Source organism: Fonsecaea erecta, assembly GCF_001651985.1.
Source record: "Fonsecaea erecta strain CBS 125763 chromosome Unknown Scaff4, whole genome shotgun sequence".
NCBI classification, from domain to species: domain Eukaryota; kingdom Fungi; phylum Ascomycota; class Eurotiomycetes; order Chaetothyriales; family Herpotrichiellaceae; genus Fonsecaea; species Fonsecaea erecta.
The window spans coordinates 922,714-937,621 of NW_017387247.1; the positions used below are offsets into that span (position 1 = coordinate 922,714).

The 14,908-nt window shown below is 53.5% G+C and overlaps 6 protein-coding genes across 6 annotated transcripts; 3 read left to right on the plus strand and 3 right to left on the minus strand.

Moving 5' to 3' along the window:
• Nucleotides 1–229: 229 nt before the first annotated feature.
• On the plus strand, nucleotides 230–2,136 carry AYL99_05085 (hypothetical protein; the record flags this gene model as incomplete). The annotated part of the gene is made up of 6 exons (XM_018836597.1): nucleotides 230–298; nucleotides 363–513; nucleotides 576–635; nucleotides 687–971; nucleotides 1,025–1,399; nucleotides 1,469–2,136. 6 exons carry the CDS (start codon nucleotides 230–232, stop codon nucleotides 2,134–2,136), a joined length of 1,608 nt encoding a protein of 535 aa, XP_018693450.1.
• Nucleotides 2,137–2,561: 425 nt separating this feature from the next.
• Nucleotides 2,562–3,107, plus strand: AYL99_05086 (hypothetical protein; the record flags this gene model as incomplete). The annotated part of the gene is made up of 3 exons (XM_018836598.1): nucleotides 2,562–2,591; nucleotides 2,706–2,777; nucleotides 2,967–3,107. The coding sequence occupies 3 exons, from the start codon at nucleotides 2,562–2,564 to the stop codon at nucleotides 3,105–3,107; spliced, it is 243 nt and encodes an 80-aa protein (XP_018693451.1).
• A 325-nt stretch (nucleotides 3,108–3,432) lies between these two features.
• Nucleotides 3,433–7,388, minus strand: AYL99_05087 (hypothetical protein; the record flags this gene model as incomplete). The annotated part of the gene is made up of 2 exons (XM_018836599.1): nucleotides 3,433–3,825; nucleotides 3,900–7,388. 2 exons carry the CDS (start codon nucleotides 7,386–7,388, stop codon nucleotides 3,433–3,435), a joined length of 3,882 nt encoding a protein of 1,293 aa, XP_018693452.1.
• A 629-nt stretch (nucleotides 7,389–8,017) lies between these two features.
• AYL99_05088 (hypothetical protein) lies at nucleotides 8,018–9,298 on the plus strand (the record flags this gene model as incomplete). The annotated part of the gene is made up of 2 exons (XM_018836600.1): nucleotides 8,018–8,092; nucleotides 8,147–9,298. 2 exons carry the CDS (start codon nucleotides 8,018–8,020, stop codon nucleotides 9,296–9,298), a joined length of 1,227 nt encoding a protein of 408 aa, XP_018693453.1.
• A 302-nt stretch (nucleotides 9,299–9,600) lies between these two features.
• AYL99_05089 (hypothetical protein) lies at nucleotides 9,601–10,615 on the minus strand (the record flags this gene model as incomplete). The annotated part of the gene is made up of 2 exons (XM_018836601.1): nucleotides 9,601–10,511; nucleotides 10,576–10,615. The coding sequence occupies 2 exons, from the start codon at nucleotides 10,613–10,615 to the stop codon at nucleotides 9,601–9,603; spliced, it is 951 nt and encodes a 316-aa protein (XP_018693454.1).
• Nucleotides 10,616–12,250: 1,635 nt separating this feature from the next.
• On the minus strand, nucleotides 12,251–14,333 carry AYL99_05090 (hypothetical protein; the record flags this gene model as incomplete). Its single annotated transcript, XM_018836602.1, has 4 exons — nucleotides 12,251–12,445; nucleotides 12,498–14,038; nucleotides 14,100–14,255; nucleotides 14,312–14,333. 4 exons carry the CDS (start codon nucleotides 14,331–14,333, stop codon nucleotides 12,251–12,253), a joined length of 1,914 nt encoding a protein of 637 aa, XP_018693455.1.
• Between the last annotated feature and the right edge of the window lie 575 nt (nucleotides 14,334–14,908).

The window sequence follows — 14,908 nt, forward strand, 5'->3', positions numbered from 1 at the left end:
GACGCGTCGTCAGTAGAAGGGAGATTACTATCCTTGCGGGACTTCTTCTCCTCTTGTCTGTCGTAAGCAGGAGGATCAGCCTGGTTGCTATTATTGAGGCCGACCGACTCTTTCTCTTGTGGAGATCTGCCACTTTGGGCAAAACAGGGGAAGGCGTAAATTTAAATCCAGAGTATAAGAACAAGGTCTGGCGGGAAAGAGACGGTGGCCTTCCTATGCAAGAAAAACAATGGCGTTCCTAGACTACCTGGCTTCTCGCCATGCTGCTGTCCTTTTGTTGGCTACGCCATTTGCCTTTGTAGGTCCTCGTTCGACTCGCCTTGTTGGAATTGGAGTATTGACCCCGAGACTGCTTTGTCCAGGTTGTGTACGTTGTAGTATATCGACTGTTCTTTCATCCACTTGCAAAGTATCCGGGGCCGTTTTTGGCAAAGCTTACCACATGGTATTCTGCCTACCACAACTATCTCAATGATGTTCACATTGATATCCTGAGGTGCCACGAATTGTATGGTACGTTCGCTGTCTGACTTCCAGCACTTTTGGTCACAAGCATGACTGAAATAGTTGTGTAGGAGATTTCGTGCGGTATGGACCGGACAGGCTCGTGGTCAACAGTGCAAACGGATATCACGGTATGTCTTTCTGAATTTCCCACTCCACGAGCTCATCTGAACACCCGTCAGACATCTATGATCATGGCAAAAACATCGCGAAGTCCAACGCTTACACGGCGCTCGTGCGTCGAGCGAACTCGCCCTCGGTTTTGACGGCCTCGGACAAAAGAGTGCACGGGCGGAAACGACGAGTGATCAGCCAAGGTTTCAGTGAGGCTGCGATCCGAGGGTATGAACCTGTCATCAAGGACCATGTCAGTATTCTATGCAGGAGATTGCTGGCAAACGACGGGCAACACCCCGTCCCCCAAGCACCAGGTGCTTGGAGTCTTCCGCTGGATATGTCCAAATTCGGTGAGGAGGAGGCTTGCTAATGTCTCGACGCCGACGGTGCTGACATTAAGCAGCCAATTACCTTTCTTTCGACATCATGACCGACGTGATATTCAGTGTTAAACGTCATCTGATCGAGAATCCAGACCATCGTTGGATCACCACTTGCATCGAGAGGATGATGCACCGCGTTGGCGTCATCTCAATGGTGCCCTGGACAAAATGGTGGGGTCTGGGACTGCACTGGCTCATTGTGCGAGACGGCGTCCGCGCAACATTGCAGTTCCAAGAGGTGGCCAAGGACATCGCCACAACACGAATGCAGCAGAAGCAATCAGAAGGGAAGAAAGACGTCTTCCAAAACTTACTGAACGCGAAAGACGCCGAGACTGGAGAGGACATGCCACTTCCGGAGCTGATGGCAGAGGCGTCACTATTGATCGTGGCAGGTACGCAGCTTGGCCCCCGTTTCTAACCACCAAGACAAGCAAGCCCTCGACATGCTCTAACTTGCCCAGGCTCCGACACCACCTCATCTGGCCTCGCCGGCATATTCTTCTACCTGGCCCAGAACCCGACGGTCTACGCCAGACTCGCTCAAGAAATCCGTACGACGTTTCCCTCCGTGGAAGCCATTGGCCAAGGTCCCGAGCTCCGTTCCTGCATCTACCTTCACGCCGTTGTCGACGAGTGCCTTCGCATGTGTCCGCCGGTCTCTGCGGCTCCGTGGCGGGTCGTCCTCCGGGGCGGTCAACGCATCGATGGTCACGAGATTCCGGAGGGTGTCGAAGTTGGCACGGGTCTATACTCGCTCATGCACAACCCCGCATACTTTGCCGAGCCCTTCAAGTTCAACCCGGACCGCTGGATCGAGACGGAGAACAATCCTGCGGCGAACATCGAAATTCAGCGGAGAGCTTTCGTGCCGTTCCTGAGCGGCTCCCGAATGTGCGCGGCCAAGAACCTCGCCATGGCCGAGCTGTTGATCGCAACGGCCCAGGTGCTGTATACGTTGGACTTCAAGCCGGCTGATGGCGCGGATGGGAAAATCGGCCAAGGGGGTGTAGGGATGGGCGTGGGTAGAGAACGAGAAGAGGAGTTCCAGCTATATTCGCATTTTGTCACCGTGGCTAAGGATGGTCCTGTGCTGCAGTTCCGCGCAAGGAACACGGAGTGGGATAGCTAGGTATTGGGATTGCGTTGGAGACGGGGCAGTGATGGGATCTCGTTCCACTTGAGAGGTTGGAACAGTCGACGTGTACTCGGTAGATCTGGTATTAATATTATAGCGGACACAAACTCGTTACTGGATGCACTTTAAGGCGGCATCATTCAATTGCCGAAACGGCTAAGCTCGACCAATTTCTTGGCCTTGAGATTTCTCCAACCCGCATGCGCCTGAACGACCGAAGTTGTATATTGTGCAGTCGCGGAGTTATCCTTCCCCTACCTCAGCTTGTCAGTGAATTGAGAAGCAGACGACCCAAAATCTTCTAGTTTGCCCCCTTACTTGTATAGCCCCTCTTTCTGCTTTCGCTCTCACACTCAATCCGCCAAAAACAGCAGCTCGACACCTCCCACCCCACCACCACCACCACCACCACCGCAACCATGCCTCAAGCGCAACCCGAGCTCAAAAAGGTAAGCCTCCTTCCTGCATTTCACACACAAACCCACACACTTGATATTGAGGTATCCCTTTTCGGAGAATTGACCGTGGCTAACATCCTGGTGTCACTTTTGCAACACTCACAGTATATGGAAAAGCGGCTGTTCGTCCAATTGAACGGCAACCGCAAAGTCATTGGCGTCCTGCGCGGCTACGATGTATGTTGACCTTCTTCCTCTCGTTTCATCCTCCACGCTGTATCCTCCCCCAAAGCGCGAGACGAGGATTACACTCCCTCCAACAACACACACACACACACACACACACGCTGAAGGGGAGATCACTCACGGAACAAAAAGCGGCAAGAGAGATAGATCATAGCTAACGTCACTGGTATGTGAATACAGGTCTTCCTGAATATTGTCCTCGACGAGGCCGTCGAAGAAAAAGCCGGCGGCGAGCGCGAGAGATTGGGCATGGTGGTCATCCGTGGCAACTCGGTTGTGATGCTCGAGGCGCTGGAACGCATGGGTGATGACCGACGGTGAAAAGTCGCTACGCGTTATATAAGAGGACCTATGCGAGAACCACAAAACGGAAGAATGATTGAGGTCTGGAAAGGATTGTTCAAAACTTGATTCCCGCCCTGGTCGGGTACGCTTCTGGCGGCAATTTCGTCGAAGCAATGCGCCGCTTCGTTATTATTGTTACACGTCGATCTATGGGGGATGCGCATCATACGCAAGGGTGCCCAGTCTCCTGCGTCGACAATGGTTTACCGATTGGCTGCACTGGCCCCAAAAGCATCCAAGCCTCCTTGCACCTCACTACTCTGACTAGCATCAAAGATGCAGCCACCGCCACACAAGCTGCTTATGATTGGGACGAGCTTCCATTTTCAGCCGGTCTTTTGCCAATCTTCAGGGTAATACGACCTGTTCCTCCAATAGGTGTTAGCGGCTTCGGAGCAGGTTTTTGTTGCGCTGGCTTGGTGTGATGGGCAATTGGGGGCGGTGTCGGGGTCGGGGTCGGAGTCGGTTTGGGCAACGAGATCGAAGGTTGCCGATTTGGGCCTGCAGATTGATTGTCGTTAATACTGCCCCCAACCTTGAACTTCAGCTTCAGACCGCTTCCTCCCCCGATACTCGGTCGCGATTGTGGAATTTCAGGACGAGGGCCAAAGCTCGCAGTGGGAGGTGGTGCAGGCTGCCATTTTTGCATGGGCTTTTTGCGGACTTTGCTCGTCCGGGAGAACTTGATTTTGCCCTGCCATAGCAAAGAGTCGCGTTAGCTCGGCAATCCAAACAATCAAAGCATATGCCGATGGGGAATGAACTCACCTTTCCTAGATTTTGAACCTTCCAGTACCGGGGTAAATATAGGGTGACCTTGACCTCGTTGACCGGCTCGTACAACAAGCGGCAGAAGTCAAGTAAAGTCTGCATGTCCTCGAGTGTGATCTGGTCGTAACAGATGGCGTTCCACAACGCTGATTTCAGAGCGTCATTCTTGCCCAGATCCTCCCTCAGTGCTTTCACCGCGCCGCTCAATGTCTGTCGTCTGGCAAGCTCCTCTTGCCGCTTGGAGGGCTCGTCGGTGTCGGCGGCGGCGCCTTCGACAATCAGAGAATCGGCCACAGGTTGTGCCGTCTCGGTTCTTTCGCCAATTGCTCGCCTCCCCAGAACCTTGCCAAACGCGCGCTGGAGACTCTGCCGGATGAAAGGTGAAGGATCAGCCACCATGCAATACAACACGTACCGCAAGATGGACGGGTTGTCGAACACCTTGGGTGTGACCAAGACTTCATAGGCTGTCTGCCGCAGCATGTCATAGTTGCCGGGCCTCGTATATTGCAGGAAATGCAAGGGGGAGAATTTGCCGATCCCCGCCGAGGCAAGCATGGCCTGGCATTCCAAGGCGGTCCGGCAGTATAGGTTCTGGTATGAACTCGTCCACTCGTCCATGCGGCGGTATCGGTCGATCTCGTCCAGAAACTGACGCTCAAACTCCTTTAGATCATGAATTTCGTCTTCGATCTCAAAGTTTTCGGCAATATCCCACTCGCTGTAGCGGGGACGAGCGATGGCGGCACGCCCCAACGCCTTCATCAACCGGGCGACATAGAACGCGTCCGAATAGTCATTCACCGAGTTATCGTTGTACTTCAACTTGTCCAGCAAGAAATCTCTTACTTTTTTGGGGGCATGGCCCTGGCTATTGCGGACCATCGCGATGGTTTCCACCACCTCACACTGCAGCCTGTATGAGAGTTGGTCTGAGAAGTCGTTCGGTCTTGTCAAGGCTGAGCTTTGGTCTGCATCGCAATACAGTGCTTCATAGGCCTTCATCAAATGAAACAAGCCGATATTATCGACTTCTTCTGCAGCGTGCCTAACTAGCGACTTTGCGGCGAGGGCCCGAACACCATGAAAATATCGACGGTCCATCAGCGTGCGGACAAAAATGGACGAGGTAGTCGCATCAGGTGGATATCTTGAAATCGTGCGGATCGACTCGAGCTGTGCCACAACATCTCGGTCTTGCTGTAGCTGGGACGCGAACATGTATCCTGGCATGGCAAGGCTCATGGTGCAAATCCACTCAAAGTCGGCGTCCAGTCGAATCCACTCGTAGGACTCGGCGTTCATCTTGTCTTCCTGATCAGAAGTCCATTCTTTTATCCGCCAGTTGGCCATTTCCTCTTCCGTCTGCAGTACGTCGCCGAGGCAATAGACGAGAGAGTCGTTTTCTTCCTCTCCCTGCTCCGCGGTGGCTTTCGCGGTAGCTCGAGCCCTCGCCTTTTTGCTTCTTTTGAGCCGCTTATATTTGGTGTTGTAGGGCACTTCCATGACAGTGTTCGCATCCTTGATTTGCACAATGTGTTCGTAAGGAGTGCCATCCGCTTCATGGATTCGGATCGTCATCGGCCCGGTAAATACTTGTTGGGCGGTTGCGGGCCACACTCCATAGAAGTCGTCTCGAGCGTCTCGCATGAAGTAGTCGGGATCCAAGTCCCGCACAGTTTCGCGCGAAACCTGTTCTTGTCGGATGCTCATCTCCACGACCAGCTTTTTCTTGTTGAATCTCTGTTGGGCGAAAAACCGAGGGCACCCTGATCCTTTCACCCATTGAGCCAGGAAATCATCAATCTTGTCGTGGCCCATCCGTTCAGTGGTTTTTTGGAATAATTCCGTCGAGAGCGCGTTGTTTTCTAGGTCTCCCGTCCGTGCCTTGGTAAGCAGCTTTGCCAGGATACCGGGCATCTTGGAGGTGCCTTCTCTTTTCGCGATACGGCGATCCAAAATGAACAGGACGACTGGGGCTTTGGTGGCCAGGAACTCAGCCTCTGCCGGGTCGACGTAGGTGACGGCGCCCAGTTCGTAGATTGAAGGTCGGTCGTAGTCGAGTTCCACGATGCGGTCTGCTTGTTGCTTGATGTAAGCACGGTATTCGTTGTTCCCACAGAGCTCTCTCATGAAAAGATTGGTGATAAAGTAGGCACTCCCTACAATAACCCAATTGTCTCGAGGGGTTTCGGCTACAATATTGACGCCGATCCACTGCGAGACAATGGCGTGCACCAGCTTCCTCGTAACTTCCTGCGCAGGGTCGATAACTTGTTCCGGGTAAAGAATTCGAGTGCTGCAGACTGTTACACCGGCAAAAATGCACAAGTCCGACGGAGCGTCCTCGACAAAACACATGGCATATGACCTCACCGGACAGGATATGTACTTCTGGACAACATAATCCATGGCCTTGGTCGTGGGCAAGCAGGTGTTTTTGGTGTCCTCCGATCGTCCAGGCAAGCAGTATGCCAGCATCTCAACGGCATTGCGACCGATGTCCGCAACCTCTTGTGCGTCTCGGAGCTCGCTCAAATCTACCTGCTCAAAAGGTCCGATGGCAAATCCGATCTGCTGCGGTGCCAGTTGTTGCGAGCAGGAGAACGATATGGTCTTCACCGTAGGATCGTGCTTGTCCGGTATCTCGTCGGTGATCTCACCCGTGCAGACCACGATCATCTCTTTGGCTTCAAAGCTCTGGCGAGAAGAGTCCTTGGCAGCCGCACCTCGATCGCGCCGCACGCCGTCTGCAGTCGTTGCTTGGTCAATAGCATCGCCAACGGTCCTCGGGCATTTGATAGAAATGTCCCAGGTGCATCGACTGTTGATTTCGTCCACACAGGGAAACAATGGCGAGGCACCGCCAGGGCCCGACTTGGTCCGAGTATATGCGTGAGGCCATCGACCGCCTCCACCCCTGCCGGAGACAAAGTGCAGAGTCTCTCGTACATGACAAGACTCGAATTCGATGACTAGAGTCAGAGGGGTAAATTTCGCAGCAGTGGTATCTGACAGCGCCTGTGTGATCTCGGCAGCGGAAGGACCTTGGGCCTGCGGATCCGTGATTTTGATGGAACCAGCAGCTTGAGTGTGCACTTCCGCCACCGCGACCGGCACAATCTTCAATCTGTTGGGGAGGCTAATAACGATATCCGGCAACCGCTCAGGCCCAATCGATCTCGCCACCTTCTCCGCCAGGAAGTGGTGCTGATAGACCGAGCCATGGGAATGCAGCGTAAGCTGGTCGCAGGGATCTTCATGCCGTACCGACGATGGCGGAATGCCGTTGACCAGGACCTTTTTGATAGTGCATTGTCGGCCATGCAGGCTTATCTCTTTGAGGTCCGCCGAATCAGGATAGATGGTGATCTCGGTCCTACCGCTGATGTATTGGCTGAAGTTGATGTCGAGCTCAACCTTTTGGTGTGCGACAGCAAATGATGGCTCTGGGGTTATGGGCTTTTGATCCTCTTGAGGCTCCATGTTGTGGAGAGAGGCGAGGATGAGAGGACGAGGACGTCGTGGCGCATCATCACCTACACTTCCACCTCTGTGCCAGTCGCCGGTCGTGAAGAGCCTCTTTGGGCCGATCTCCGAGTCAATAGATGGAGATGGACCATGGATGGAATTGTGAGAGATGGCTGATCCAAGAATGGGAGAATCTGGAGTCCAGAGACGCGAATGCGAAGGCGGCAACACGTGAGTGCACGTGTCAGGCCGTTAAAGCGGCGCCAATGCCAAAGGCTTGGCATCAGGTCCATCGCGCCTCGTTTGCCGACTTCAACATTTTCCCGTTTTCTCCATCAATTCAATCCAGGGAATTTCTCTTTTGGAGGTCTTTTCCAGTCGTGTGAGCGTTTGACAACCATGTTGGGCATGAGAATAGACCGGTAGTACGCTTCCATTGTGATTGTTTCTTTGTTTACCTTTCGTTGCCTTTTTGTCTTTTAGACCTTGAGCGCGTTGCCAAGGTTAGAGCCGACAGCAGCAACTTGAATCATGGTAGAATCAGGTAGGTCTTTCAGCACTCGGCTATCCTTCGACCTTTCATCTCGTCCTCGGTCCACAAAACTCATGATGATTCAACAGCGGACCCTCTCTCAGACGAGGCCATGGCCCACCTGAAGACCTATAAGTACCAAAGTGTAGACAAGTCCTGGATATCGAACCATATCCTGCGCCACTATGTACGTCGATGAACTGGTTTGGTCACGCGTCCACACTCGCTTATGGATTTACAGTGGAATGCCGCCGTCGAGTTCCTCCCAATGTGGCTTGCGCCCAATATGGTGACTCTGCTGGGTTTCTGTTGCATCTTGATCAATATCCTCTTGCTGTCCGTCTTTGTTCCGGATCTTGTGGGCCCGGCGCCACCGTGGCTCTGCTACAGTTTTGCATTCGGTCTATGGATGTACTCGACCATGGACAACATCGACGGCAAACAAGCCCGCCGAACCGGCACTTCCAGCGGTCTCGGAGAACTGTTTGACCACGGCATTGACTCGCTCAACTGTACCCTGGGCAGCCTTCTCGAGACGGCCGCCATGGGCTTGGGACCCACCAGAATCGGTGCCTTCACAGCACTCGTCCCATGTCTGCCGATGTTCTTCTCCACCTGGGAGACATACCACACGCACACCCTCTTCCTAGGAGCCTTCAACGGTCCCACCGAGGGTCTTATCCTCGCGTGCTCCTTTATGGTGGTCTCAGGCTTCTTCGGCCCTCAAATTTGGCAGCACCGCATCGCCGACTATGTCGGCTACCCACACCTACTTGGCGACCTGGTTTTGATCGACCTTTGGGTCCCCGTCGTACTTTTCGCCTTCTTTACAGCCCACCTGCCTTCGTGCATATACAACGTCTATCTAGCACGCAGACGACAAGGCCTTCCGCTATGGCCCGTCTTTCTCGAGTGGATCCCTATGCTCATCTATACCGCCTCAGTTTGTGCATGGTGCGGGTCTCCCTACTCGATTCTCCTCCGAGAAAACCATCTCATCATATTCTGCATTACGCTGTCCTTTGTGTTCGGTCGACTCACCACAAAAGTTATCCTCCATCATCTGACACGACGGTCCTTCCCGTATTTCACAGTCGCATTGGTCCCCCTGGCCATTGGCGCGATACTGGCCTGGCTACCGCTTTTCGGACTGGACCCGATCCCAGCCCAGTACGAACGATGGTACCTCTACGGCTGCTGTGTGTTTGCCATGGTGCAGTATTTCGTGTGGGCGGTCCGGGTGATCAACCGCATCTGCGAGGTTCTGGACATCAACTGTTTGACGATCAAGAAAAAGAACGTTGAGCCGAGGGAGCAAATGGGGTTTATGACCAAGGAACTCAAGGCCGAGGCGTATGAGAATGGGGAGCTAAAACCGACGAAGAAGGAGTAGGGAAGGAAGTGGCTTCGGTTCTCGAAGCGTTGTGCTATCACGACCTAGCAGGTTGTTGCTCTGATAGAAGGGATGTGGACCGACACTTGAGGCCCGCCCGGGAAAGTGTGCCTTTGCATCTGAAGAGTGGCATCGATGTCTTGGAGAGAGCCAAAGGGAAATACGGAGACGGAGCGCGGCGGAGGAGGATCAGTACAGGCACAACCCCCCGGCCAAAAGTATTTTTATCCAATTATAAAAAGCAATAGATCTCATTTTCCCTCACTCCCCTGCATTTGACATTCTGCTAAACGGCACCAAAATCACTCGGGCATCTGATCCTTCCACTTCTCCTTCAACCCTTCGACATCCATGCCGCACAAAGCGGCCTTCTCGACGATCCGTTCCGCCTTGCCCTCGACGGGCTTGTCGATCATCTTACCGTCCAGACTCCAGGCACCCTTGCCCATCTCCTCGGCCCGCTTCTGGGCAATGACGATCCGGACCGCCCACTCGACCTCCTTGTCGCTCGGGGAGAAGATCCGCTGCACGGTGGCCACCTGCGACGGATGGATGCACTGTTTGCCGTTATAGCCCATGCGCTTGCCCTCCTCGCACTCGCGCACGAGCGCCTCCTCGTCGCCCTCGCCCCGGAAGGCCGTGGCGACCAGGTCGATGGTGGAGGGCAGGTTGTGGGCGCGCGCGGCGGTGGCGATCAGCTGGCGGGCGTAGAGGAACTCGGAGAGCGAGGGCGTGCGCGTGATGCTCATGTCCAGCGCGAAGTCCTCGGCTGCGAAAACGAGGCCCTGCAGCAGGTGCGGCGCGGCGCGGCAGATCTCGGGCAGGTTGAGCAGCGACTTGGCCGACTCGATCAGCGCCAGCACGCTGATCTCGCCCTTGGCCTGCAGGTGGTCCCGCGAGCGGGCGTGCGCGAGCACGTCGCTGATGAAGGTCAGGTCGCTCGCGCTCTCCACCTTGGGCACGACCAGCGTCGTCAGGTTCGGCGACTTGACCACTTCCTCCAGGTCGCCCAGCGCCAGGCCGCTACCGACGCTGTTTATGCGCACCGCCCGCTCTTTTATGTTGGGAGGCGACTCCTGGTCCAGGGCCTTGCGGACGAGTGTGCGGGCTTCGGCCTTCTTCGCCGGCGTGACGCTGTCTTCGAGGTCGTAGGCGATGCAATCGGCCGTGAGGGTGCGGGATTTGTCCAGGAAGCGCTGTGAGGATCCGGGGACTGTGGTGAGGGGGACGTTAGCAAGTGAAAGGAACTCAGCTCTGTTCAGGGTGTGTAGAGTTACCATAGAGGACTCCTCTGCGAAGGACGTTCTTCGCAGCCATGGTGAGAGCTGTATAACTTGCTTGCTTGTGTGATTCCTTGCTAGCTAGTTGGCTGGTTGGCCGGCTTCTCTTCCTGCAAGTCTCTCGGAAGCTCCCCGCAATGTAAGGTCCGGTCCAGCCGAAAGAGGTCAATGTACAAGTAGCACGCACGAATAACAGGCTAGATAGTTGGTGTCACAAAACACAAAACACGGCGAGTTGTCATATTTCAATGGAGATCGACCTAAGTACCAAGTACTGCATGTACTCCAACACAATCATCCGCGACGGGGACATTTGCGGGGAAACCTCCCGGCAGGGACTCCGTTATCGGCCGGGTTTGGAGATCGGGATCATGAAAGGAGCCAGCCCGGTCCGGAATCCTCCTAATTGCTCCATTATATTGTAGATTTAAAGGGATCACAAACCTGGTGGAAGAGGAATAGGTCTGGGCCTCCCTCTCCGTTGTTATTGCAGTTCGTAATTTAGACGCAATTTCAATCTTCCCGGCTGAGTGTATATCTGCGCCAGGGGTTTCTTGTCGCTGAATACTCGGTCTCTATTCGCAACAAGGCCAAGAGGATTTACAGCTGAAAGACGACGTCCCTGGCGAGTTTGCTCTCGTGCTTATCAGGGGATCAAGGGCAATACCCAGGACGACTTCGACCACCGACACACAAACGACAGTTGACAGATCTGCTGGTGAGTTACGGAAGTGGTAATCCGTCTGCCAAGGGGTTCCACCAACTTGAATAAAGCCTATGGTTCGCATCACAAGACAAGTCAGGGCTAAAGACTTCTGTGCTCATGTCGAACTAAAGCTACGACAGAAGCTTGGGACATAGAATGGAAAGGGGATATTCTCACTAGGTTTGCAAGGGTCTCCCTTTGTAGAACGAAGCTGTCCAAGTATCAATATCTGACTTCCAAATGTCTTTCGTGGAGGCTGTCATCAAATTAACATGTACCTCATTGTTGGAATTTTCTGGTCCGCGGAGGGGTATCCTTGCCAACATGGACTCTCCAGCGCAGTATGGACGGCGTTTGAGGGTCTAGCCCTGATTTCTCTCGGTCGAGGTGAAAATGACCAGGGATACTCGTAAAGCAAGAGACACCATGCTCCGCTGGATACTATGTCGGAGCGGTGCGTTCCGCAGCAACAGACCCTCACGGCTAAATTCTACCCACGCAGTGGGACATCTCGCCAGCAACATTAATTGGATTGTCTGTGTGAGGACCCAGTTCCAATACAAAAGGACAGGAGAGGTAACACTCTATTTGATAACCGACTCGTGATGTGCTCGGGGCTGATTGGATGTGTCGAATGCGGGTTTCATGACGATACCAGATCGGAATTCTTCACAAGAAGGAACGAACCATGTGCCGCTGTTTAGGATGAGATCTAGTATGTCCGTTTTCAGAGCAATTTGAAAAGTCCCATTCCGATGTCCACCTCCAAGTTTGATCAATGAGGAGACGGCAGAGCACGCATCAAGCAAAAGCAGAAGCCACCTCTGACCAAGATTTTGTCGTTCCCATCCCTGAACGGATTTCTGCCGGCACATCCCAAGACGGTCGCCGATGCGCGGCCTGTAAGTTTGGTTCGTGGACCATTTCATTGCTCGTTACATGAGAAACAAGCACATGCACAGGCCTCTATTGAATGCGATCAAACGCAGGATCCCGGACGCTGCCACCTGCATCACCCAGTCCAGCAACTGGTCGGTTGTAGGACCACCCGGCAAATTGCTGCTGCATAGTCTGAGATAGCACCGGTCCTTCGACGTACGAATCTTTGGGTACTTCAGACGTGAATTCCTTGTCAAAGTTTTCAGTATCACGAGCATCAACCTTCAACACATGTTAGCGATAGTCTTGACTGCGGTTAGGTTGTCACACATACCACATTGGGCTTGAAGCTTGGTTCATATTTTCTCTGGAGAAGCTTCCTCCAGTCAATGCCGGCAAAGAAGTGGTGGGCTTTGATCTCCGCCGCTCCTCCAGCTCCCAATCGACGCTCAGGATTGCGGTCAAGTAGCTTCTGAAGCAGATCCTTTGCTGCGGCGGGTACGATTTCAGGACCAGGGAAGTGCAATGGTTCTTGAAGAATCTTGCGGTACATCTCGTTGGTGTTCTCGTCGTAGAAAGGTGGGAGTCCCGTAAGCATCTCGTACAAGAGGACGCCCAAAGTCCACCAATCGACAGTCTTCGTGTAGCCGTGCCCAAGAAGGAGCTCTGGAGCCAGATACTCCGGGGTACCACAGAATGTGTTAGTTCTGTCTTCATCCTTCATGTCCAGCTTGCACAATCCAAAGTCACACAAGGCAATGTGGCCAGTGTAATCCAGCAGGATGTTCTCTGGCTTGAGATCTCTATAAATGACTTTGAAGCCGTGGAGACACTCTAAGGCACACAATAACTCTGCAGTGTAAAATCGAGAGCGGTTGATATCGAAGCGCTGTTCCTTTTGGAGGTGATGGAACAGCTCGCCTCCGTTGACAAAGGCCAGGACGAAGTAAAGTTTGTCAGGTGACTGGAAGGAGAATTTGAGCGGAGTGATGAAGGGGTTGTTGATCTGTGCCAGCACTGATCTTTCCGCAAGAGTGTGAGCGACTTCGGACCGAGAGATGATGTGAGCCTTCCGGATGGTCTTCAGGGCATAGATCCGCCCGGTATCCTTCTTCATGACTTGCATGACTTTGCCGAAACTTCCTCTTCCCACAACCTTCAAGAGCTCGAAGTCATCGATCTTGAGGCTGCCTTGTCGATTTTCGACATAGTTCACACCAACCTTGATTGAGCCAGTTCCAAATTGAATATCCAGCCACTCAGTCCCAAGCTGCCCGGCCTGCTTTTCTTGTGACATAAAGGCAGCTTCTGCTTTTTCATTCTCCTTCTTGCTCTTCTTCGGGTCTGGGACGTATTGCCGGGTTTCTTCGAACCTCGGAGTGACCCTGGCGCCGCCAAGGAATATATCTTCACTCCTCCCAACGCCTGGTCTGGCGGCTGGATTGCGTAGATATAGCTGAACGCTGAGTTCGCACACTCTTGATACATCGAACTTGAATGAGGTGTTGTCACCTGCCCACAGGGGATTTTCTGGTGTGCCAGAGACTGCATCGACGAACACTTGCAGCTTATCAAAATCGAGGAGGGCATAAGGCAAGTACTTGCTGCTGTATCTTCCGTGAATGGTGGGGGCGGCATTGATTCCAGCATGAGTCGAGACGGGCCTGTTTGTGGGTGCGTATGATCCTGCGACAGAGCCGGCGGCATATGACGAGCTTGGTCTAACTGACCCCGAGGTTCCCGAGCCATAGTAATTGTTAAATACTGATTGATATTGTTGTGGCAAGGAGAATCCCTTTCCCTCGTGCAGTGTAACTATCAGGATACCAGGCTTGGTGGTCTGAACAGGGGGGGAAGTGAGCTGCTCGGAAGCGGCTGGTAACCGTCAGTAAATCACGCCCAGTAAGACCTTGTGCATAGAATCTGATTCACTTACCGATCCCATTTGCTGAAGAGGTGCTCGTGTTACTTTGCGTTGTTGACAGCTCCGGCGAGTCTTGAGCAGGTGAAGCGTCTTCTGCCTTGACAGTGGATGTGGACGTGGATCGACCAAAGCCACTCGTCAGAGGAGCCAGGTGAGTGTCCTTCAATTCTATCTTTCTGTCAGTTTGAGTCCATCTTATGACGGCAATTATTCAATCAACGTACTCTTTGTCAATCTCCACGACATCTTGAAGTGCTATACGTCCGCTGAGACCTCAATAGATAAAGACGACAGGTTGAGGATCAATGCCAGACGAGGCAGACAAACAGCCTGACAACCGAAAGGCAAAGTGTTGATGGGTACTGCAGGCACAGCCTTAGACAGGGTTGTTGACCGACAATGTTCAAGGAGCGCGGGTTTGAATCTTAAGTGCGGGTTGACAAACGGTGAAAGGAGGGGCTGCGAGTGCGGCAGAACGAGAACTTGGAGGCGATCGAGGCGAGGACGAGGTGAAGGCGTTTAAGGAGCGTTGAGAAGAGGGTAAGTGTTCTGCAGTCAGGAGGAAGGAAGGCAAAGAGATGGAAGTTGATGAATAACAGAAGACCGCAAGAGTGGACTTGCTGTGTCTGGTGAATCCGAGTTGCACAACAGCACACCAGGTCGACACCACCGGGGCCTGAGTTTCAAGTTTCGGGGTGAAGTGTGGGTGGTGATGCTACCGCCAGAAGCCTCCACGCCAACGAAAGTGTCGCATTGGGTGGGAGTCGGGGGGCGGCAGGCTGCTGAGTGGGCACCAGCTCACTTATTCAGCCAAAGTCTCA